The sequence below is a fragment of the Hylobates moloch genome, unplaced genomic scaffold (genome assembly GCF_009828535.3).
Source record: "Hylobates moloch isolate HMO894 unplaced genomic scaffold, HMol_V3 SCAFFOLD_13, whole genome shotgun sequence".
Taxonomy (NCBI): domain Eukaryota; kingdom Metazoa; phylum Chordata; class Mammalia; order Primates; family Hylobatidae; genus Hylobates; species Hylobates moloch.
The window spans coordinates 17,260,042-17,286,158 of record NW_026652288.1 but is presented as its reverse complement, the minus strand read 5'-3'; the positions used below and the strand labels follow the sequence as shown (position 1 = coordinate 17,286,158).

General features: G+C 34.8%; 1 protein-coding gene across 6 annotated transcripts in view; it reads left to right on the top strand.

The window, feature by feature from the left end:
* SMC6 (structural maintenance of chromosomes 6) overlaps positions 1-26,117 on the top strand; it is a 158,544-nt gene that overhangs the window by 55,367 nt on the left and 77,060 nt on the right. For all 6 annotated transcript variants that reach the window (XR_009209497.1, XM_058427001.1, XM_058427003.1 and 3 more), the window contains 12 exons: positions 2,161-2,307; positions 3,204-3,292; positions 3,475-3,639; positions 4,120-4,298; positions 5,324-5,528; positions 11,593-11,707; positions 12,939-13,099; positions 17,057-17,192; positions 18,433-18,513; positions 19,976-20,146; positions 23,932-24,069; positions 25,049-25,194. Coding sequence is in view for 5 of the 6 variants with exons in the window: in XM_058427001.1 (XP_058282984.1) it covers positions 2,161-2,307; positions 3,204-3,292; positions 3,475-3,639; positions 4,120-4,298; positions 5,324-5,528; positions 11,593-11,707; positions 12,939-13,099; positions 17,057-17,192; positions 18,433-18,513; positions 19,976-20,146; positions 23,932-24,069; positions 25,049-25,194 (1,733 nt within the window). In the remaining variant the exon portion in view is untranslated. The remainder of the gene's footprint in view (positions 1-2,160; positions 2,308-3,203; positions 3,293-3,474; positions 3,640-4,119; positions 4,299-5,323; positions 5,529-11,592; positions 11,708-12,938; positions 13,100-17,056; positions 17,193-18,432; positions 18,514-19,975; positions 20,147-23,931; positions 24,070-25,048; positions 25,195-26,117) is intronic.

The window sequence follows — 26,117 nt, the reverse complement described above, 5'->3', positions numbered from 1 at the left end:
AATTTCAGCCTGACATCTAAGAGTGCAGATAGAAACTACCCTATCTAAAATTCAAAAAAGTCATAAAAGTCTTCCACATGGGCCTAGTGGTTACAGAAGTTGAGTGTTGAGTAAAGGCAGTCATTCTCTGTTGGGGCTTTCCACGTGGACCCTTTAACATTCAGCAGATCTACTCCTTATACTCACTGTTTCTTTTTTGAATAGCTTTATTGAGATATCATTCATATACCACATAATTCACCCATTTAAAGTGTATAATTCACTGGGTTTTAGTATATTCACAAGGTTGAGCAGCCAGAACTGTGGGGCTCCTCATGCTGTAATGCCAGAAGTAGAACTCTTAGTTTTTTCTTTCTTTACTCCCCTTCCCCCACAAACGTACTCAATGTGTCAGTGTAGCTTACTTACCTCTTAGCATTTTCTCTACTTGGCTTAGGAAATTTCTTTCTGGCCCCCAAGCTTGGCTGTGGTATAGAATGTAATCTTTCCTAGCTTGCTTTTTCCTGTCTGCCTCCAAGATAAGCAGATTGATCTTTTTTTTCTTTTAAGGGTTATGACATTAATTCATCAGAGGTAGTAAAGATAGGACACTTAGTGATTTCTGGGCTAAGTTTCTTACTCCCTCTTCAGGCATTAAGTGGAATTTCATCCCTTTCCACCTCACCTTAAATTTTCATTTCTGAAAGAATATTCTGAAATTTTCACCAAGTATTTTTCTCTTCTCACCCTCATTTCTCAGCTTATCATCAGGTAAGGCCTCAAATACTTTCCTCCTCAAGCATTTCCCAGTCTAAAATGGAATCCAGTCTGAGTAACAGATGCTCACCTCTTTTTTAAATGGGAAAGGAGGATCATAAGGCTAGGTAATGTTTAGTTTTGTAGGCCTTTTTCTCCGTTTAAGCGTTTGCATACTCTATGTAGTAATTGGCAAATTTCTGGAGGGTAAAGACTATCTTATTTTATCTTTATATCCTTTCCACCTTGTCTTACCTAAAGCCTTTCACATTGTGTGTGCTTGATTATTGCTTGTAGAATGACTATTAAATGGAAGGTTTCTGAAGAAACAGTGTCTAAAGCAGACTTTAAACTTTTGTTAATTTAAAACTGAAAAATAATATGAATTATGTTTAGTTTGTATAAAACTTGGATCCAGCTTTCATTTTTATTAAAAAAACAATTCCTCTACTCATTGTCCTTGGGTGCTTTCATGTCTTAATGGCAGAGTTGAATTGTTTTAGGAGAGACCATGTGGCCCACAAAGCCTAAAGTGTACACTATCTAGCTCCTTGTCGAAAGGTTTGCTTACCCCGATTGAAATAGTTCTCATATTTGTTCCTTCTAATCAGTCCCTATTGTCGGCATCCCATTTTGGTCCCTAATTGTCTTTGTTCCATAATATTATGTTAACTTCTTACTGAAATCTTTTCTTTGATTTTTCTGTCTACCCTATGTTCCAAGTGCTTCCACAGTAATCTAACATGCAGACTTAGGAGATAAGAGACAGACTTAGGCTGTCTTCCTGTTGTCTAGAAGATTAAGTTGTAAGCTGTTCATTGTAGAATGCAAGGCCCTTCTACCCCTTCATCTCATCTCCTACCATTATCTTTTCAATTTAAGCTTTAGCAATATTTAATTTCTAAAATATTAATACCTTTGTACATGCTCTTTCATATGCCTCTAATACCCTTCCTCAACTTATTTCCTGGTACACTTAGATTAATTTTTAAAATCTCAGCTCAAAATACTGCTTCCTCTTTGAAGGCATTCCTGACTTTTTCTGGCCAACCTCTGGTTTGTTTCTCTGTGCTACCACAATTAAAAATAAATGTACCCTACTTTAGTAGTATTGTATGCAGACTGTATCATCAGTTTGTGTTCTGTTTTTCTGCTAAATTATATATCTCTCTTTTATGTTATCTGAGGACAATTGTTATCATGTCTTTGTATCCCCAGAGGATAACACATTTGTTGGATAACTAACTGTGGGTTAAGATCAAATTATATTATAGTATTTTATATAATGTTATGTTATTATGTTTATTTGCCTAATGTCTTGAGTGAAGTTAAATTTATTATTGGTATATGAACTATAGATAATTATTTTTAAAAATTCTCTCTATCGAAGAAAAAATATACTTCAATAATGTTATTTTCTTAAAGGTCAGACTTAATGAAGCAGAACAAAAGTACAAGGATATTCAAGACAAACTAGAAAAGATTAGTGAAGAGACAAATGCACGAGCACCAGAATGTATGGCATTGAAAGCAGATGTTGTTGCTAAGAAAAGGGCCTATAATGAAGCTGAGGTGAGAGATATTTTCTAAACTGGAATATTAAAAGCCACACAGCAAATATAAAGACTGTTCTTCTATCTTTTTTTATTATATTTTATTTTTTTTGAAATAGTCTTGCTCTGTCACCCAGGCTGGAGTGCTGTGGTGCCATCATGGCTCACTGCAGCCTCTTATCTCCTGGGCACACGCTATCCTCCCACCTCGGCCTCCTGAGTAGCTGGGACTACAGATATCTGTCACCACGGCTGGCTAAATTTTTTTGTATTTCTTGTAAAGACAGGATTTCGCCACATTGTCCAGGCTGGTCTTGAACTCTTGGCCTCAAGTGATTTACCTGCCTCAGCCTCCCAAAGTGCTGGGATTACAGGTGTGAGCCTCTGCACCCAACCTCTTCTATTTTTTAATTATTTTTTTGAGACAGAGTCTCGCCTTGTTGCCCAAGCTGGAGTGCAGTGGCACAATCTTGGCTCACTGCAACCTCTGCCTCCTGGGTTTAAGCGATTTTTCTGCCTCAGCCTCCTGAGTAGCTGGGACTATAGGGGCGTGCCACCACGCCTGGCTAATTTTTTGTATTTTCAGTAGAGATGGGGTTTCACCGTGTTAGCCAGGATGGTCTCGACCTTCTGACCTCGTGATCCGCCCGCCTTGGTCTCCCAAAGTGATGGGATTACAGGCGTGAGCCACAGCACCCGGCCTTCTGTTTTTTAAAGTAGAGATTTTGTACCTGAGTTGAAAATAGTGATGCTTTGAGATTTTTAAAAATGTAATGGTTTCAAATGGCCATTTTGTGCTTCATTTAAAAAATATATTCCTGTACATATTCAGCCTCTGAAGATTTGACAAAAGTGGACTTGAATGGGATATTTGTGTTTTCATTTTAGTAAAGTGTGTCTAATTTATTTTGTTAGGTTTTATATAACCGATCCTTAAACGAATATAAAGCATTAAAGAAAGATGATGAGCAGCTTTGTAAACGAATTGAAGAGCTGAAAAAAAGGTAGGATAGTTACTTTGAAATTTTCATGACTATCTCATTTTGTAATAAAGTAAGGTAGATGCATTGGAGTATTATATTTTATGTATTGTTCTTAATGGAATTTTATTACATCGGTTTGTGTTCTTTAAATGTTAGGCTGTTCGTTGAACTAACATTTTTCACTTTGGGTTATTTACTGTTAGTACTGACCAATCTTTGGAACCTGAACGGTTGGAAAGACAAAAAAAAATATCTTGGTTAAAAGAGAGAGTAAAGGCCTTACAAAATCAAGAAAATTCAGTCAATCAAGAGATCGAACAGTTTCAGCAAGCCATAGAAAAGGACAAAGAAGAACATGGCAAAATTAAGTAAGTTGCAACAGCCTTAGAATGATTTTTTTCAATTACTTTTACATCAAATAGTTTTGTTACTATATGAAGAGAGCAAATATGGTTGTTTCTTCTACATAATAAGGGATCTTTTTAAAAAGATTTTATTTTTGTGTTAAATACTTTGCAGAGCAGGGCTAACTCATAGGCAGTGCACCTACAGCCAGCTGGATCTTTTAAAATCACTTTTCAAGACTTTTCTTATAGTTGTAGAGTTGAACAATTTCTGGGATTCCTAGCCCATCATTGTTGCATTACTTTTTTTATGCCAAGTTTTGAGGACTCCAGACTGTTTTTCTCTGGTAACACAATTATTTTCAAATAAATAATTCTGCTTTTGGTTTTTAGGGTAGCTAGCTGGGTCATTCACTGGGTGGGATGTAGGTGTTATGGGCAAAGGTTAAATGTTTCTGTAAAACTATCACATATATGTTCTGTTTTTCTGCTTTTGTTTTTTAGGAGAGAAGAATCAGATGTGAAGCATGCACTGAGCTACAATCAGAGGCAGCTGAAAGAATTGAAAGATAGTAAAACTGATCGACTCAAAAGATTTGGCCCTAATGTTCCAGCTCTTCTTGAAGCCATAGATGATGCTTATAGACGCGGACATTTTGCCTATAAACCTGTAGGCCCTTTAGGTATTTGTCTTAATTTAGTGAGGTTATAATAAACTTTAGAAATAAGTTTTTATTTTCAGAATGATTGAAGTTTTCAAAATAAAATGATTTCATTTAAAAAAATAAAATGATGAAATTATATAAAGCTTTGTAGCTTTCGTTTTATATTTTTAAAGCATAAAATATCTGAAAGAAAGAGAACTTTGGAAAAGGAAAAGTAATTATAGAGTTGGATAATTTGGTTCTTGTTTTTCTGAATAAATGAGTGAATAAGTAAATGAACTAATGTAATATAATTGATTATTCAGAAAAAAAAAAAAACAGTAACATCAAGATATAGTTGAAGGAGCAGTTACCTGAGTTTTGGTAACCTTTTTAAAATGACTTCTTTCTTAGTTTCTATTTTGGTTGGGCAGCATGATTTCTAAGTTCTCTTCCAACTCTAAAATCTGTGGTTACTTTACTCTTACATATACATGGTACTTAAAAATTTTTTTTTAGTCACATTTTCTTGGGGGGTTATCTTTAATTCTGAAAATCATTAGCTGAAAATGCTTATAAATATATTTTGTTAGTAAAGTATTGCATTTAAGTATTGTAGTAATGTCTCTTTTAAATGATATGTACCTTTATACCAGGATCCATTTCAATGGATGAGGCTTTTTTTTTTCGCATCCCATTAAGGACTTTGAAAATCCTTTGATTTTCAGAACCCCATTGGAAGGCTAGAATAGTATAAACTGAACATAGAAAAGCCACCATTGATTTACATTAGAGTGGGACAATTTTCTTCACAGGATTTGGAGGATTTTCTCCATTGTATCCTATGGGTATAGGGGATTTCCCATTCAGTTAAAATATCATTTAAACTGCTTTATATAAAAGTATGTTAAATCATTTATAAACTACGATTAAATGGTCTGTAATGTTATTTAAACTGCTTTATATAAAGATATGTCATTTATATGCTATAATTAAAGAGGAGTGATGTTAATATTTCAAAATAAGTATTTATGAGCCCTTCTATAATTTTCTCTCACTTTTAGGAGCTTGCATTCATCTTCGGGACCCAGAACTTGCTTTGGCTATTGAATCTTGCTTGAAAGGGCTTCTGCAGGCCTATTGTTGCCATAATCATGCTGATGAAAGGGTCCTCCAGGCCCTCATGAAAAGGTTTTATTTACCAGGGACTTCACGGCCGCCGATAATAGTTTCTGAGTTTCGGAATGAGATATATGATGTAAGACACAGGTAAGGCATTAGTAATTGAATATGTTTCTGGCTTTGCTTAATCATATGCAAGATTGGAAAGAGTTAAAACACTTTTAATGTTAATCATATCTTTACCACTGATTTGTAAAATTTCATCAAGCCACTTTAATTTCTGTCTAGGTATTAGTTCTAGGCATTAGAGAAACATAGATAAATACTCCCTAACATTGAAGTTCTTATATGTGGGAGACATTACAGGGAAACAGCTGTAGTATGGCTTAGAAATTACACTAGTGAGGAAAATGATATGACCAAATTAAGAGGGAGGGCCTAAGGAAGAACATTGGCGCCCATTACACACAGTTAAATTCTGAAGGTGTTTCACAGAATCCATAAAGAGCAGTAATTGTGTTCTTTGATGACCTTTCAAGGGAGCTCAGTGCCCAAACTGGCTTCTTTGCTAACTACTGGCTAACACTTTAAAAACGAATGTAGGCCAGGCACAGGGGCTCATGCCTGTAATCCCAGCACTTTGGTAGGCCAAGGCGGGCAGATTGCTTGAGCTCAGGAGTTCAAGACGAGCCTGGGCAACTTGGGGAGACCTGTCTACCAAAAATACAAAAAAATAGCCAGGCTTGGTGATGTGTGCCTGTGGTCCCAGCTACTTGGAAGGCTGAGGTGGGAGAATCGCTTGAGCCTAGGAGGTGGAGGTTGTAGTGATACAGTGAGCCAAGGTCATGCCACTGCACTCCAGCTTGGGTGAAGAATGAGACCGTGTCTCAAAAAAAAAAAAAAAAAAAAAATGAATGTATATATCTATTCCCAGATTACATTTTAAAATTTCTTTTCGCTCCCATCTCCACTTCTTAAAATAAACCTTCTTTTTAATTAAGTCTAATGCTATGTCTCTCATATTTGGTAAATTAGTGTATGTAATTAACTCATGTTAATAGGTAGATCAAGGAAGAATTCAGAGAGGAGTTGAGAAATCATCAGTCTTTTAACTGACGAGTTTGTCAAGTGATAGAAAAAGTTAATTGCCTTGTAGGCAAATAGAATTCTGTGTGCAAAATGCATGGAAGCATGACATTGGGAGTTATTCTGCAAAAAATAGCATTTGCATTTTTGATAGGAAGAAACAGATAGCACAGAGATTTGGGCAAAATCAATAAAATTTGTTAATTGAATGCAAGAGAAGGAAAAATCAGGATGACTCCTAGGTTTCTGGTTGGAGTGACTAGCTGAAGGATGCCATCAATTGTGAGGAATGTCCTCCTTGAATCTGAACTGTCATTTTAGGACCAAAGAGAATAGTCCTGGCCATTCTGGTGGGGCCTGCTCTGTGAACTGCCACAAGGACTCTGAAGAAGAGTGCCTGGCGCTACCTTGCTGGCACATTGTGTGTCCCAGCCTGTGCTTCTAATCACTTAGCCACGAAACACATGTGACAGAGGATCCAATGTATGTGTCATAATGCCAGTTTTCTTGGAAGTAGGTGAGTTTATGTGCTGAGAACAAGGGCCTCAGGAGTTGCTAGGATGTACCTTCTTTAAGGGTTTAGAGTGGCTGCCAAGGAGAATGAGAGAGGAAGCTGACTCAAAGTCTGCTTAAGATACAAAAGCCTAGTGGCTGCAGGATTTTTCACTGATAATGTTTCTTTAGAGATGTGAGTGGAGGGAGAGTCTGTACTGTTAGATAAATATTAAGAGTTTTTTAGAGTGGGTAGGTATTGCAGAAAGGGAAGAGGGAAGCAGTTGAGTGTATTGTTGACAAACTAGTTTAAAGAAAGAGAGGCCTATAAGAAAGTGTTTAGACCCACCTCAATGAAGTTAGAGAATATGCTTAAACGCATGATAAGTCTGGAAGGATAGGAGGTTGTGGTAAGAGTGAGAAATTCAAGTTGAATGGAACAGGTCTAGGGGATGACAAAGTCCATGTTTTGGCTTCAGGAGCAGGTAGCTGAAACACAGTTGTTGGTGTTGTGGAAGAAACTAGATTCTAATCCTTTTGGGTGTGGACAGGATATTGACAAGAGTCTTGAGTATGTCTAACATTCTATTAACTTTACCTGTCTTGTAAACATTTTGAAGGGGTGAGTTTTTTCTGTGTTTGAAGAACTTTTTCAGTATGAATTATGGTTCAAATGCTAAATTTAAAAACTGGCTATAATATTTTAATGTGGAAAATAATTGTAAAATATTATTAGGGTATTATAATACATCAGATACATAGGACTCATTTCAGTCATTTAGGCTTATGCTAGATAACCTTAACAGCGGTACCTAGGAAGGTGCCTAGCTCATAAGGAGTATTCAGAAAATGTGCTTTCCTTTCCTATAAAGATGGCCTTGTTTCTTCTTTTCAGAGGACGTAGAAGCTACTAAACTACTCCTCCTGCTATTATGCCTGCATTTGTACATCTTGCCCCCATCTCAAGAGAGATTCTGTCTGAGGCTAATCTACTTGTGCCTTGAATCACATACTTTCTTGCCTGACTCATTAACCATTTACAAATATTATCTCAGCCCTCTCCTGAGCCTTAAACTTTCTTGTTAAATTTTCTCTCCGTTTTAAACAAGGTAGGTCTCTGATTTGTGTTTCTTCTTTTAAAAACACACCTCTCCTAGGGGAGACTGCATTCACTCATAGACTTACCACTCTTGGTCCCTAAATGTTAATTACATTCTCCAGTTATTTCCTTGTTGCCGAATCCAGTTGATATTTACCTTCTCTCAAGCATTAGATACTATTAAATACACCTTCCTTCAAACTTCATATTCCTTTTGTTACTATGACACCATTTTCTTAGTTCTGTTTCTCAGCCTATTTGGTGGGCTTTTCTTCATTTTCTTCTGGTGCTCCCCACAGCTCTCTTCATAGTCTGTTATAACTTCTCACTTTATATCTTCTTATATTTGGAGAAATTAAAAATACACCAAATTTAGACCAGTCACAGTGGCTCACACCTGTAATCCCAGCACTTTGGGAGACCGAATCGGGTGGATCATTTGAGCTCAGGCATTTAAGACCAGCCTGGGTAATGTGGTGAAACGCCGTCTCTACCCAAAATACAAAAATAAACTGAGCATGGTGCTATGTGCCTGTGGTCCCAGCTACTCAGGAGCCTGAGGTGGGAGGATCGCTGGAGCTCTGGAAGTCAAGGCTGCAGTGGGCTGTGATCGTGCCACTGCACTCCGGGTGACAGAGGGAGGTCCTGTCTCAAAAAAATAAAAATACACCAAATTTAATCATGTTTTTTTCCTATATTTTAACTTAGTGGTGTTTTTCCTTTTACTTGACTTTAGAAATCACATCTTTTTATCAAATGATTTAAGTATAATTAGGATGAAAAAAATCATTTTGTCCTGTAACTCCGCTTGCCAGTGAGGCCTATTATACTTGACTAGATTTTCTGTGCACTTTTTCCTTTGTCAGTATGTTTTGTTTAGACTTTCTGCTTAACACTGTTTGTGAACCTATGTCCTATTATCTTCTCCTTGTCCCCTGTCACCAACATCTCATTACTAATATTCCTTTCTACTTTTGGCTCTGCTAGACTGATTTTGTATCCTCCCTCAACATACTATTAATTGTAATATAAGCCAGTATGAAGTAAATACCAAGGACGAATAGCAAAAGGAAGAGGTAGTTGTGACTTGGTGCTTTAGAGGAAACTGGTACTAACAGCTTCATGTAATGATGGCCTTTGGCTGCCCCAAAATGGTGACTCCTTCCTAGTGTCAAAACCTGTGCTCTCAACAGGCTGGCGAGAGTCTGCATTTCACCAGAACTGCCTGCCACATCCTGCCCTCTTGGACTCCTACTCCTTTTCTTTATCTCCTTGTTCCCTACTTTGTTCCATTGACTGCCTGACATTTCTAGAGCACCCACACCCTATTCTTTCTTATCCTTGTTTTTTTTCCACCCGAACTCTGTCCTAAAAAGCCATTTACCTGCTACTGTCTCTTTTCTCTGCTTCCCTTTTCAGGAAAAACTCAAAGGAGTTGTCTATGTCTCTAATTTCTCTCTACTTTCTTTCTTGAACCTTCTCCAGTCATACTTTATAATTTCACCACATACCAAAACAGCTCTCATCAAGGCATCAGCAAGCCTCACTTTGCTTAATTCAATTAACTCAAAGTCATTACTATTCACTAATTTTACTTACTGGCAGTATTTGCCCTTGATCCTTTCATTCTTCCTGAAACACTTTTTCACTTGGCACCAAGGACCTCACTTTTCTCATTTTCTTAATTCTCTAGGTGTTCGTTTTTGGTGTCTTTTGCTGCTTCCTCCTCACTGCTGACCGTACCAGTGCTCCAGAACTCTTCTTGGTGTGCACTTCTCCCTAGGTGAACTCATCTGATTTCATGGCTTTACAGATCATACATTGATGACTGTGAAACTATGTTTGTAGGTTGCCTTTTTCTTCTGAACTCTAGAATATAATATACTTAATATATATTTTTCACTTAGATGCCCAATAAGCATTTCAAACTTACCACGTCTGAAAGCCATACTCCTGATTTCCACCCCAAAACCTGCACTTTCAGTAATCTTCTCCATCTTCATTTCTCTATTGCAGGGTCATTCTTGACTCCTTTCTGCTACCCTACATCCTACTGGCTGTACTTTAGAAATATATCCCAGATCTGACCACTTGTGTGGTGACTGCACTGGCTCACGCCATCATCGTGTTTCCCTCGAGGATTGCACAGGCTGATCTCCCTGCTTCTGGTTACTTGGCACCACAGTCTCAGTACAGCAGCCAACGTAAAGTCAGGGCATGTTGTGCCTCTGCTCAAAGGACTCTAAACTTTGCTGTTTTCCTTATCACAGCCCTGACTGTGACCTCTAGGCCTGGATGATCTGTCCTCTCACCATCTTTCTTATCCTGTCTCTAGAAGCACTTCCCTCCCTGATCTGCCCACTGTGGCCATCTGTCTCCTTGCTTCTCTGGCACACCTTTTAGAGTCTTCGTGATTGCCCTTCCATCTGTCTGAAATGGTCTTCTAAGGTTACTTATGTGACTATATCATTTCCTCAGGTATCTGCCCAGTGTTACCTTAGTGAGGCTTTTTCTAGTCTTTTTTGTGTGTGTAAAAAAGCACCATAAGCTGCCTTTCCCTTCTGTTTCTTTATTCTGTGTCTTCCTTCAAAAAAATGTAAGCTCCATGAACAGCGTGTAGTCTGTTTTGTATACTGCTCCCTTTATCCTCTGGAACAGCACCTGGCACAGAGTAGGTGCTCACTAAATATCTGTTGAATTAGTGGATGAATAGGTATAAAACATGCATGCAAAGATACTTTGTTTTGGAATTCTAGGACTAGGAAAGCACTAAGAATGCTACCACCATCTCCTCCTCCTCAGCCATTCATTGCTCCTGTACCTCCTATTCTTAGTATGTTCATTTTTCAGTGCTATTAGTAGCTCACATGTTTACATTTTAGTTGAAAGATTGTCTCTTTCATGAGCCCAAATTATAATTCATAAGAATATCTTTTCTTTCATATTTCCTCTGTGTTGGTAATAAACTTTGCTTCAGTTTTTCTTTTCTCATATCAGAGAAAAGATTGTTTAGCTATTTATAATGAATTTTAAATAATTGACTTATGTATGATAACTATGAGATTTAAGGAAATTGTAATTATTAATTATAGTAGGCAGCAGGGCATATTGATTAAGAATCTGGACTCTAGAGCTGAGCTGCCTGGTTTAAATCCTAGCCCAGTTACATAACTAGCTTCGTGACGTTGGGGAACATACTCAACTCTCGGAAGCATCCTCATCTGAAAAAAATGTGGAGCGAATAATACTATTTATCTTTATGTGGTTGTTATGAGGATTGAGCTAATATCTGTAACATGCTTATAACAGTGCCTAGCACATAGTATTATATAAATGCTAAATAAATAAACCTATACAGCTGTGTTTTCAAATGTTACCAGATATTTGATATTGTCTTGTTATTTATAATTTCCCCATTACAAATATATATGGAAATATATATACTCTATTTTATATATATATACACAATTTTCATATGTATATATTTATAATTAAAATTTGCTAAGTTAATCCTTCTGTATTTTTGTCTCCTAGAGCTGCTTATCATCCAGAGTTTCCAACAGTTCTGACAGCTTTAGAAATAGATAATGCGGTTGTGGCAAATAGCCTAATTGACATGAGAGGCATAGAGACAGTGCTACTAATCAAAGTACGACCTCCAGATCTTTGCTGTATTTTATGTTATTGTTAAATTTTTAAAACTGAAGATGATTATATAAATTCCTATTCCCCTTTTATCATAGAGTTGTTGATGTGTTTCACTATTGTACTTTTACCTGATAGGAAAATCTATAGGATAATATAGAAACTGGTTGATTTGTATGTTTTCTGCCCATGGAACTTTGTAACTTTCAGCTGTTCTTTATAAAATCATTTCACAAATGCATATTCTTTTGGTGCATGGTGCTATAAAATTTTTTTGTTCATTTTTGTTTGGCTGCCAAATTTATTTTTTATTTGCCCTTACAGACACATATATTATTCTACTTAAATGAAGTATTTTGCTTGATATCTTATGACTTCTTTTTCATATAACTTTGTACTCTGTTAGATAAATCAATATTTACTGTTTATCTGTGTAGGTATTTTTATGTGCTTGTTAGATCACCATATTTTGTTTCCTCTGTTCACATAAATTTGCTGAGAAGGGACAAGGTGATTTATATTGTCTTGTTATTTAAAACAAATCTGTAATGAAGACAAAAGTCTTTTTTTCTCATTAATAGACGCTAAGAAGGGTCTAGATAACTCAAATGTGTGTGTATGTATATAATATATACATATACATATGTTCATATTGTAATTATTTGTGGGTTCTACTCATATTTTAGAATGGTACTTGAAAAAAAATAATGAAGGCTTGTTGTAAAGGTCTGTCCCCAGAGAGGTTGATTAGGCCTTAATTAACCTAATCTTCTTTTACTTCCTCCAGGACTTAAATATTTCCAGACTTTCCCTACATATTTCAGTATATTAATCTTTTATTAGAATTTGCTATTCATTCATATCTTTTCTAGGGTGTAAAAGTCATTTAGAAAAATAATTAGTATGAACTGGTCTAAAGTCTATATTTTCACATTAAAAAGCACTTAGAATAGTTTTAACTTTTAAATAGATAGCAGTATTCGAATTTAAAAATAAATATACACCAATTTGTCATGAAGCATTGTTTACTAACCTGTTTTAAGACTTTTTAAATAGTTTTAATTCTTCTAACCTTGAAAGTTTTTAAAAATTTAACTTTATGAAATTATTTGAATGTTTTAAAAAGAATACTTGAATCATATTAAAATAATAAGGGCGAGTAACATTTTGAAATTCTGTACATCAGAAAAATTTTCACATCGTCTTAAAAAATTTATTTTCTTCTATTCTTTTAGAATAATTCTGTAGCTCGTGCAGTAATGCAGTCCCAAAAGCCACCCAAAAATTGTAGAGAAGCTTTTACTGCTGATGGTGATCAAGTTTTTGCAGGACGTTATTATTCATCTGAAAACACAAGACCTAAGTTCCTAAGCAGAGATGTGGATTCTGAAATAAGGTTAGAGTCAAGTTTAGCTTTACTGTATTATTCCCACTGCTTCCTTTGGGGTTCTTTCATATTACTCTTTTCATATTACTGTTTTAATGGTTGTTTCAGTGAGGACGTGAGTAATCTATCTCAGTGCTTGGTCTTAAAACATCACTTAGCTAGTCATAGAATTCGAGGTTGACAGTTATCTTGCATCATCACTTTAACAACAGCATTCAGGACTGATAATCCAGAACGTATTCCCTCAACTGGATCATTTGTACACTATTTGTTACTTGTCCTCAAGGAGATAGGAGCTTGACTCAGAATGTAAATCAGCTACATCACTGTGCTCACCGTTTAGTTTTGCTGATTTGTCTCAGAGAGGATACAGCAGGCTAGTTTACATTCTGGCTCAAGCTCCTTATAATGTCCCTGATTGGTACTTTGAGTTGCACAGTTCTAGAAAGAAGATCAATTCACATGATTAGAGCACATGCCTAGGAAAATACAGCTACTAGAAGAGACAAATTGAGAAGTTAAACGAAAAACTAGTAAGAGATTCATGAGCATGCAAAACGAAATTTTGGTATCAGAAAACAACCCCATGATTTCTTAACTGAATTCATTCAGTTGATGAATTGATGGTTTGGGCCTGAATTAATGACTTAGAAGATCTTCAGTAGAAGAACTTAGGACTTAAGTAAAATAAATATCTAAGAAAACTGAGCAAAAAAAAAAAAATCATAAATGACTTATATGTGTAGGAGAAATGAGGGTTTTGTTGAAATAGATTTCTTCTAGTCATTTTTATGTGATTATGAGAGCAGAATAAAGGAAAATAACCAAAATAGATGTTGGAAAGTTTAGTAAAACACCAATTAACAATAGAAAAAGTTGAATGACTAGCACCTTGGTGTTCTGGCACTTGCTTTTGTTTATTATCTCAATGCAGTTTTCAGTTATAAAAGTACACATAATGTGTAAGCAAGCCCTTAGAATGATTACCAGGGTGGTTCATAAAAAAAAATTACCTGTGAATTTTTGAATTGTTAAAATGCTGTCACATTTTAATGTAATCTTCTGAAGTATGCTCTTTAAAATTTTATTCTTTTATTTGTTCTTTCAAACAACAAATACTTAATGGGTATCTAATATTCCAGGCACTAATCAAGGCACAAGACACATAAGGAAACAAAGTATTAATATACAAAATTGCTCTACTGGATCTTAAATTAAGGGGAAGATAGACTATAAATGAATACTAGGTTAGGTGGTGATCAGTGCTGTGGAGACAAATAAAGCATAGTGTGGGGCAAGAGAGTGACGAGTATGCTATTTTAGATAGGCTGTTGGGAATGATGTATTCATCCCACACAAACAACTCACATACTCAGCTCAGGCTTAATGTATTTTTCATTAGGTAACATGTTCTCTATGTAAAAACTCAGTAAAAAAAACTAAGGAGGAACACTATATGAAAATGTATAGGAATTAGTTTTACCCAGTAAAAACGAAGTTGTAAAATTTATTAGTTTTATTAAAGTTACATTGATTGCTTTAATTTATTCTATATGTTCAGAAAAATTGTATAATAACAATATTGTCTTGCTTATTTTGTTGGTTTTCATTTTTGGTTTAGGCTGTAGTTTCCGAAGTTTGTTTACTTGACAATTTTTGTTTGTTTGTTTGTTTGTTTTTTGTTTTTGAGACAGGGTCTCACTCTGTCACCCAGGCTAGAGTGCAGTGGCAAGATCTTGGCTCACTGCATCCTCTGCCTCAGTGTTCAAGTGATTCCTGTGCCTCAGCCACCTGAGTAGCTGGGAGTACAGGCAAGCGCCACCATGCCCAACTAATGTTTGTGGAGACAGGGTTTCACCATATTGACCAGGCTGGTCTCAAACTCCTGGCTTCAAGTGATCTACCCACCTCCACCTCCTAAAGTGCTGAGATTACAGGGGTAAGCCACCGCACCCAGTCTGGCAATTTATTTTTTTAATTTTAATTTTTTTTTTTTTTTTTTGAGACAGGGTCTCTCTGTTGATCAGGCTGGAGTGCAGCGGTGCAATCTTGGCTCACTGCAACCTCTGCCTCCTGGGTTCAAGCTATTTTCCTGCCTCAGCCTCCTGAGAAGCTGGGACTACAGGCACATGCCACCACACCCGGCTAATTTCTGCTCTTTTTGGTAGAGACAAGATTTCGCCATGTTGATCAGGCTGGTCTCGAACTCCTGACCTCAAGTGATCTGCCCGCCTCAGCCTCCCAAAGTGCTGAGATTACAGGAGTGAGCCACCGTGCCCAGCCGCAATTTTTTTTTTTTTTTTTTAGCAAAATTACTATTTGTTAATAAAAGTTTAGGTTTATATAATAAAATAAATATTTCATATTAAATCCTGAGGACTCATATTAAATTTTTGCACCTGGCCCCATTTTTATCAGATATTGCACTATTCTCTTCCTTTCCACATTTTTATCATTTATTCAGCTAACATTTATTGAGTCTTTTTTTTTTTAACTTAAAAATTCTAGCAAGGTAGCACAGTTGTTTTACATAACAGTAAATGTTGTATATACTATTATTTTATGTACCAGCAAAAAGGAAATAAATGCTAATTGTACCACGAACTGCAAAATGGTTTCAGATTTCAGAGATGTTAAAATGTGGAGAAATACGCATCTTAGTGGAATATGGCCAGCTCCAGGGAATATCCCCCAGACTGGGGAAAAGTTGTCCTTGACTGCAAAGGTAGTTCTCTTCCACCAAGCACACAGCTTTGGAAGACAGATACTTGGATTAGTGAGGAAAAGATCACTTCTGAAGCCAGTTGACTCTGCTTTATGGAGACTCATTTTTATGAATTTGGAATCTGGTACTTTATTTATTCTCCATATCTTCTTATTGTCGTCCTCTTCTTCCCCTTCACTCCTCACACATTCGTTGCGTTTATTCACCAACAGAAGTATTAAGCTATTAGTTTTATCCGTTTTAATCACTCTCTGTGCCTTTTTGTATTTCTTTTTATCTTCTCCCCTAGTTGGTCCAGCTGATGAAAAATTTAGAGAATACAATTCAGTTATCTCTTCTCCCAGATTCACTCTTATGCTCCTCTAGTACTATGGATATAATATAGTGTCCTGTTCACATTTTAATGTTATAGTTTATTTCCTGATTTTTTTTTTTAAGGAGTCACATCTTAATTCTGTTTCTACTTCTGTCTACCACTATGCATAATACTGGCACACATAAGGCATAAGTATATTTGACCCTTGAACAGTGCAGCGGTTAGGGGCACTGACCCCCAATGCAGTCAAAGTCTGTATAACTTTTGACTCCCCAAAAACTTAATAGCCTACTGTTGACTGGAAGCCTTACTGATAACATAAATAGTCGATTAATATATTTTTTAGATGTTATATGTATTATGCACTGTATTCTTATAATACAGTATATACAGTACATTATATTATACAATATACTACAAATACAGTATATTATACCATACATTATATCATATATTATATTCTTACAATACAGTTAGCTACAGAGAAGAGTATGTTAAAATCATAAGGAAGAGAAAAATATATTTACTATTAAAGTACATCATCATTAAGGTCTTTATCCTTATTGTCTTCACATTGAATAAGCTGAGGAAAAGGAGTGGTTGGTCTTACTGTCTCAGGGGTGGCAGAGGCAGAAGAAAATCTGTGTGTAAGTGGACCCACATATTTCAAACCGTGCATTGTTCAAGAGTCAACTCTACTTGTTAAGGAAATAAGTAAAACTTGATTCCTGTTTAGAATATTTTCTGAAATGTCTGCAATAGATTTTCATGATTAATAGCTTGGTAGGATTATAGAACTGGTTTAACCGAAAAGGATTTTGCACATAACTTACTATAAATAAGGCTTTCTTTGTAAAGGTCTAAAGTATTTGTAATATTGAGAAAAAGATTTAAAGTATTTTTTATCTTCTCCTTTCCTATCAAGTGACTTGGAGCATGAGGTTGACAATAAGATGGCCCAGATATTAAATCTTCAGCAACATTTATCTGTCCTTGAAAAAGATATTAAACACAATGAGGAACTTCTTAAAAGGTGCCAACTACATTATAAAGAACTAAAGGTAAAAAAAAAATAATAAACTTTCTTTTGTTTTTTTCAACTTACTACTACCAAGTTGATTTTAAGATCCCATTATTGACTCCGAGCAATTCTCAAACCTTTTGGCCTCGAGCCCCTTTACACTCATCAAAGAGCTTTCATTTATGTGGGTATATCTATCAATGTTTACATTTTTAAAAATTAAAACAATTTAAGAATATTTATTAATTCATGTGTTAGTCCGTTTTCATACTGCTGATAAAGACATATCCAAGACTGGGTAATTTATAAAGAAAAAGATGTTTAATGGACTGACAGTTTCACATGGTTGGGGAGGCCTCTCAATCATGGCGGAAGGCAAAAGGCATGTTTTACATGGCGGCAGCCATGAGAGAAAAAGAGCCAAGCAAAAGGGGAAACGCCTTATAAAACCATCAAATCTCATGAGACTTACTCACTACCACAAGAATAGTAGGGAGGAAGCTGCCTCTATGGTTCAGTTATCTCCCATCGGGTCCCTCCCACAACACATGGGATTATGGGAACTTAAATTCAAGGTGAGATCTGGGTGGGGACACAGCCAAACCACATCAATTCATTTAAAAATAGTAATAAACTTAGTTAACGGAAATATTTTTCATTTAAAATACAAAGTTTTGAAACCAAAAAGATTTCGTGAAGATCGGAATATTTTTGTAAGTATCTGATGTCCAGTTTAGTAAAATTCAATTAAATAGTTATATCGGTTTTTGCATTCAGTCTGTTGTGGTATTACAAATCATATATTTATAAACCTTATATACACTCATGAGAAAATGCTAATAAAAATGGCAAATAATGTCTAATTGTTTTTATGAAAATAGTTTTGGCCTCACAGACCATCTGAAAGGATATCAGAAACCCCCATAGGTTACTTGGATCATATTTTGAAAATCACTGGATTAGAATAATCATTGCATAACTTGAGACTTTGGATGTTTCAGAAAAATTTTTCTCGATGGACTCAACAGTGCCATCATTTAAAATGCTAAGATGGATTACTTACATCTCTTTGGGATGGGAATGGATTAGTATATAAGAATGATATGGCAGAATTTATACGTAATTTCCTTTGGTTGATTTAATACTAATGTACCCCTTTCATTAATTATGGAATCCTGTATCATCAACATTATAGAGCTTTGTAGATTAATACATCCTTTCCAAGGTTTTTGGTTTAGATTTTTTTTTATGTTACTAAAATCCAAATACTTTTCTTTTAGATGAAAATAAGAAAAAATATTTCTGAAATTCGGGAACTTGAGAACATAGAAGAACACCAGTCTGTCGATATTGCAACTTTGGTAAAATACTTTTTTTCAATTTAAATGTAATATTAAAGGGTAAAGCCACCATTTAAGTTAATGGCATCAACTCAGCTTTTTTAGAAAGTTCTTTTAATTGAAGCTACTCTTTATGATTGCTGTCTCCATTCACCAAGAAGGCAAAAACTACCTGGTATATAGCCTTCATATTTTTTAATGTTTTGTGTATATATATATAACTTTCATGCATAATAATTGATTTTGTCTTCTATCACATGGAAAAAAACTTTACCAAAACTTAATTGTATTTCTAAACAAGGGCCCATCCAACACTGCTGCTGAGCATAGTGTTTTTCTCATAGGCACTCTCAGAGTTCATCAGTATCAATATGAATGGGCACAGATGTCAGGATCATCTTTTAGTCGGTTCTAGTTGGTGTCTTGTTTTTTTTTCTTTTTTTCAAATCAGTATTTTTCATTTTAATTCAACATATTTTTACTGTATTTTTTTTTTCAGGAATCTGTTTATGACACCTAGCCTTTTCTGAGTTGCAGTAAACAGTGAATTAGATAAATGGCACAGTTTTGTTAAAATGAATAAATATTTACTGAGTGTCTGCTCTGTATCAGGAAGCATATTAACTGCTAAGGAATACAACAGTGCACAAAATGGAATAAGTCTCAGTGCTAGTGAAGCTTTACTCTGATTAGAATTTGTCTCCATTTTTTACTAGTAGTCTTGTTTTTCACTTTCTGCTTTTTATTTTTCTGCTTTAATTCCTTTTTTTGATAGACTAAATTTTATTATTATTATTATTATTATTATTATTATTATTTTGAGACGGAGTATCACTCTTGTTGCCCAGGCTGAAGTGCAGTGGTGCAGTCTTGGCTCACTGCAACCTCTGCCTCCCGGGTTCAAGCAATTCTCCTGCCTCAGCCTCCCAAGTAGCTGGGATTACACAGGCATGTACCACCACATCCGGCTAATTTTTTGTTTAGTAAAGACAGGCTTTCACCCTGTTGGTCAGGCTGGTCTCAAACTCCTGTCCTTAGGTGATCCACCCGTGTCGGCCTCCCAAAGTGCTGGGATTACAGGCATGAGCCACTGCACCTGGCCAACTAAATTTCTTAAACATACGGATAATATCTTATTTATCTTTGTTTACTTAGCATCTAACATATTCTCTGGCACAAGATATATATTGTATAGTTTGGAAAAAATGAATAGATAGAATGAAAGTTATTCTTTTTGATTATGATCTTAAGCAGAATATTGTCTCCTAAATATCATCCCTTCTGATTTTTCAGCTTGTTTTCCTCTACTTCCTAATTTACCATTAAGAGTATAAAAATATTCTAGTGTTCTTTCTATTTGTATTTGATCTGATTTGCATATAGCCTATAGTTTCTCCTCTCTCAGAATTATTTATATGTTTCTTCTATTTGAAAACTTAAAGTATTTTAATTAACCCTATATATGCTGTTTAAATTTTATCAGGAAGATGAAGCTCAGGAAAATAAAAGCAAAATGAAAATGGTTGAGAAACATATGGAGCAACAAAAAGAAAATATGGAGCATCTTAAAAGTCTGAAAATAGAAGCAGAAAATAAGTATGATGCAATTAAATTAAAAATTAATCAACTATCAGAGCTAGCAGACCCACTTAAGGTATATGTTTTTGATACTGTGTTACATATGTATTTTATGTTTTAGTTTTATATCCACATGTACTCATTGGATGTTGGCCTAAAAGAATTTTTGGTTAAATGTAAATAGCATAAAAATTGAATATAAAGAATGGTGGGAACCAAACTTTCATCATTAGATCAATTAGTATTAAACACTTCTGTTCATGGCTTTAGGAGAATAAATCACCAAATTTCCATTTCTCCTAGAGGATTATAGCTTTTTTTTTTTTTTTAACCTCTTTATGATTTTAAAAAATCAGAACCAGGAGCAGAGACATCTCGTACATGTAGAATGTCTCTGTGCTTGCTTGTTCTGTTGTCCCAGCTTTGCTTCAATAACTCAAAGATTAGTTGCTATAAAAGCCAACTTGAAATAACGTACTACTCATCTCTTGTTGGTCAGCTATCTCAGTTATGTTTCAGGATGAATTCAATTGACTTTATTTTTAGCACATACTTTTTGAGACAAAATTGACCATGAAGTTTTTCATAATATTCCCTTGTTATTCCTCATAAATCTGATCAACAGAGAAAAAATAAACTAAAGAAAAACAAATAGACTGAAACAAACAAACAGCATCTTAGGGACCTGTGAAACTATAACAGAATAGCTGACATTTGTATTGTTGGAGTCTTAGAAAGTGAAGGAAAAGAGGGCATGACCGAGAAAGTACTTAAAAAAGTAATGGCTAAACACTTCCCAAATTTGGCAAAAAGCATAAACTTACAGATTAAAGAATGTGTGTAAACCAAAAACAAGATAAACCCAAAGTAATCTGCAATAAGACACATTACAGTGAAACTTCTGGAAATTAAAGAAAAGGTCTTACAGATAGCAAGAGAAAACCTTATATAGAAAAGGATTTTTGAATGACAGCATATTTTTCATCAGAAACCATGGAGGCCAGATGGAAGTGGCACATTTTTCAAGTGCGAAATGACCTGTCAACCCTGTGTCCACCAAAAATATTTCCAAGCAATAAAGGAAAAATTCAAGATATTCTCAGATAAAGGCAAACTTAGAGAATTTGTTAGGAAAAATAAAAGAGGGAATCTTGAAACATCAAGAAGGAAAGAAAATGAGATAAAAATAGGAAAAAATGCAGTAGACTTCTTGAGTTTTAAAAATTATGTTTAGAAGGCTAGCAAAAATTATAATATCTGAGATGACTCTAAATGTATATAGAGGAAGTATTTAGGACCATTATATTTAACATGGGGAAAAGAAAAGGGATACAAAAGGGAGGTAAGATTTCTGTCCTTCTCAAACTGGTAAAATAATTATGCCAGTAGACTGTGATGTTTGGTGTATATAATGTAATACCTACAGCAGCTGCTAAAAAAGCTATACAAGGAGATGCACTAAAATGTACTTCAGATAAATCGAGGTGGAATCCTTAATGTATGTTGGAATAACCACATGGGGCAGGAAAGAGAAGACAGATGAACAACAGAATACAAAAATAAAATGACAGACTTAAATTTAGACTTATTTGTCTAAATAAACAAAAGACAGATATGGACAGAGTAGATTAAAACATGACTATATGCTCTCTATAAATAGCTCACTTCAAATACAGCCATATAGGCAGGTTGAAAGTAAAAGGATGGAAAATGGTATATCTTGCAAATAATAATCAAAGGAAAGCAGGAGTAGCTATATTAAAATCAGATGAAGTGGACTTCAGAATAAAATTACCAGAGACAAAGAAGGACATTATGTAATGACAAAAGGTTCAGTCCACCAAAAATACATAGCAATTCTAAATATGTGTGCTACAAATATTAGAGCTGTAACATAAGGGAAGCAAAATCTTACAGAACTTCCTCAATAATTGATAGAGCAACTATACCAAAAATGAACAAGGATATAGAAAAACTCAACAGGATCTAATCATTATTTATATATTTTTCAGTAAAATTTATCCATTTAAAGTGTATAATTCAATGATTTTTCATGTATTCAGAGTTGTGTAACCATTTCCACCATTTTAGAACATTTTCATCGCCTAATAAAGAAACCCGTACTGATTAACAGTCACTCCCAATTCTCTCCTGTCCCCATCCCCTGACAAAAACTAATCTACTTTCTATCTCTGTAGATTTGCCTATTCCAGATATTTCATATGAGTAGAATCATATAGTATGCAATCTTTTGTTACTGGCTCCTTCAACTTAGCATAATGTTTTCAAGTTTCATCCGTGTTGTAGCATGTGTCAGAACTTTATTACTTTTTATTGCCTAGTCATGTTCACATTTTATTTATGCATTCATCAATTGATGGACATTTGGGTGCTGCTGCTGCGAACATTCATGTACAAGTTTTTGTATAGATATGTATTGACATTTGTCTCAGATACCTAGGAATGGAATTACTAAGCTATGTGCTTACACTTCATTTTGAAGAACTTTGGAACTTTCCAAAGTGACTGTACCGTTTAGTGTTCTCACCAACAGTGTTTGAATGTCCCAATTTCTCCACATCCTTATCAACACTGGTTATTTTCTGCCTTTTTAATTTTAACCATGCTAGTGAGTGAGAAGTGGTATCTCATTGTGATTTTGATTTGCATTTTCCTTATGGCTAATACTCTTGGTAGTTTTCATGTTCTTATTGGCCATTTGTTTATCTTTGGGGAAATGTCTTTTTAAATCTTTGCCCGTTTTACAGTTGGGTTATGGGTCTTTTATTTTTGAGTTGTAAGAGTTCTTTATATATTCTGGATATGTGTTGGCTGTTTTTCATGGTATAGTAAATGTTTTAATTCATTTTTCAATTATTCCTAGTATATAGATACATTACTGAATTTTGTGTTGACCTGTATCCAGTGACCTTTCTAAACTCACTTATTAGTTTTAAAGTTCTTCTTTTGGAATTTGTGTACCACCATCTGTTTTTGTATAAATACAGTATTACGCTTTTTTTTCTAATTGTTATGCTTTCTATTTCCTTTTATTTTGATTGAACTAGCCAGAACCTCCAACAACTGTTGACCGTTAGTAATTGTTGAATAGAAGCCATGAGACTAGAAGTCCTTACCTTGCTCTTGTTCTTAGAAAGAAAGCATTCTATATTTCATCATGAAGTAATAGCTACTATTTGTGTTTTAATTGTCCTGTTTTTGTTGTTCTTCATACTTTCCCTCTTTATGTCCTTCCTTTGAGATTACCAAGTAATTACGAGTGTTCCTTTATCTGTTCTCCCAGTTTTTTAGTTATACCTCTTGTTTTATTTTTCCAGTGGTGGCTGTGCATTATAGTATGCATCTTTACCTTATATCTACTACTGTTTGTTTTTAAAGTGATCTTGGGATAGCTTCTTTCCCATTGTATTTTATGCTCAAAATTGTGAAGTTATACCAGATGTGACTAAATAAATCAGTGTTAAATTTTTTTACATCCTTTTCCCCCGACCCACCATTTTTAAAACCAGGTATCCTTTTTCAGGTGTCCTCTGTAAATACCTAACACTTCCATCGTTTTAAGTTTTTAAAGGCTAATGTGGATTCCCCAGAAAACACCTAGTTTATTAAAATAAAACTGAAAGTACCATAATATAAGGGGAAATTCAGATAAGAATTTGAATTTAATGTGACTTCCTAATTTGGGAAACTCCTCACTTCTATTCAGACACATATGGATATAATAACACTTGCCTCTTCAAACAGCATAATCCTAGCCACTTTATTGAGTTGTTTATTATCTTTATACCTATGCTGGAAATTTTTTTAAAACAATCTTTTATTCTGGCTTTGTTCAAACAGGATGAATTAAACCTTGCTGATTCTGAAGTGGATAACCAAAAACGAGGGAAACGACATTATGAAGAAAAACAAAAAGAACACATGGGTACCTTAAATAAAAAGAAACGAGAACTGGATATGAAAGAGAAAGAACTAGAGGTTTTTCACCATTTTTTTCAAGTTATTTTGTTTTCAGCCTTAGCCATGATTATTAAAGTGTGTTTTGCCTAATGTCATGTTTCTAAAAACAGACAAGTTGTCTGAATTTCTGTTTCATATAGAGTAATAGGTGTTGGGGTGAATCAACAGAATAGGCTTAGGGACCCTCAAAGTGTGAGGACTTAAATAGGCAAGACTCCAACAGTCCTGTATTATGCCTCTGAGTGCTTTAGAAAGTAGCACTGTCTTTCAGCTAACATAGCTCCTTAGATGCCCACGTTGGCAAGTGGATAGCCCTTGTGTGTCTGGAAAAGGCACCCCTTCCAGTGAGTAGTGGGCTAGATTTTAGCTCCTACGAGACATGTCTGTTGGCAATTCTAAGCAGTGACCCAGTGTTTAGAGGAGAATAAATTGAAGGCAACCTTGTCCTAACCAGAACAGATGGATGCCAATTTTGCATTTATATCTTAAGGAAAATGATCTAAACTCTGTAATTCATTTTCTTACTTGTTTTCCTCATTTGTTTAAGAATAATACAGAAAGTTGTGAATATAAAAAGTATTATGTGTAAAAGTGCCTTGTATTCTTTACCCCATGAGGGTATTTGTTTGTTTGTGTTTTTAATACCATTGGTGCTCAGAGTCCACCCTAAAGGACGTGGAAACCTACATTTCACCTCAGTGCCCTGGGTAGCAAGCTTTTCGTAACTGCTGCATTAAATTTGTTTCACTAGGAAGTTGTGGAGATCTTGCACCTTACTAGTTACACACAGCAATGCAGTTTTCTCTTGAGGTCATTACTCTGGACTTTCTTCAATATAAAACTTAGATAAATATAAATAACATTGATATTAAATGTAATTAAAATACATTTCTTAAACACGAGTTCAGAATTTTACTTTGCATATTTTGGCACAAGTAGTATAATGAATTATTATATCAAAGAAGAGTTTTAAAAATATAAACATCTATTTTCTTAGGAGAAAATGTCACAAGCAAGACAAATCTGCCCAGAGCGTATAGAAGTAGAAAAATCTGCATCAATTCTGGACAAAGAAATTAATCGATTAAGGCAGAAGATACAGGCAGAACATGCTAGTCACGGAGATCGAGAGGAAATAATGAGGTAAGTAGCTGGTAGCTTTTCTGCTTTACCACATTATTCATGCATATCATCAAGACAAAAAATGAAAAACATACATGTCTTAAATTTGAATGAAGTGTTACTATAGCAAATAGTTATAGCTGAAGTAGTCCTTTGTATGGGTGTTATTATCAATAAATAGCAACCTTTTTTCTTCTGAACTATTACAAAACTCATTATGGAATTTCATTTTAACATAAATGCTTTCGTGTATCTATAAGGTTCATATAGACATGAAAGTGTTCAACTTCATATAAGTAATGAAAGAAATGGAAATCAAAACAGAAGCCATTTTTCAAATACATCAAATTGAATAAGATGAAAATAACACTAATATTCTAGGTCAGTAAGGTTCAATGAAATGGATATTTTTATATTACTGATAAAAACAGATGCTCTTGATAATTAGAGCACAGGTTCTGAAGAAAGAGTATCTTGATTTAAATTGCATTTCCACCACCTATTTATGTGACTTTGGCAAATTAGCTATCTCTCTGAACTTTAATTTTCTCATTCACAAAATGGGGATTGTTCTGAAGATTAAATGAAATGATTCATAAACAATATGTGGGAAATACAGTATATTAGTTGTTACCATTAATGTCTTTCTGAAAAGCATTTAGTGGTATGTCAACATATTTTGTCAAAATTTTAATTGACCAGGTAATTTTGTTGTTATTACATACTCCAGTGGGGTACATATGGCATTTTGATACATACATACGATGTGTAATGGTCAAATCAGAGTATTTAGGATCTCCATCACCTCAAACATTTATTATGTCTTTATGTTGGGAATATTTCAAATCTCCTTACATTGTTGTTAACTAAAGTCACCCTACTGTGACAGCAGAACTTATTCTATCTAACAGTGTGGTTGTACCCATTAACCAATCTCTTTTAAT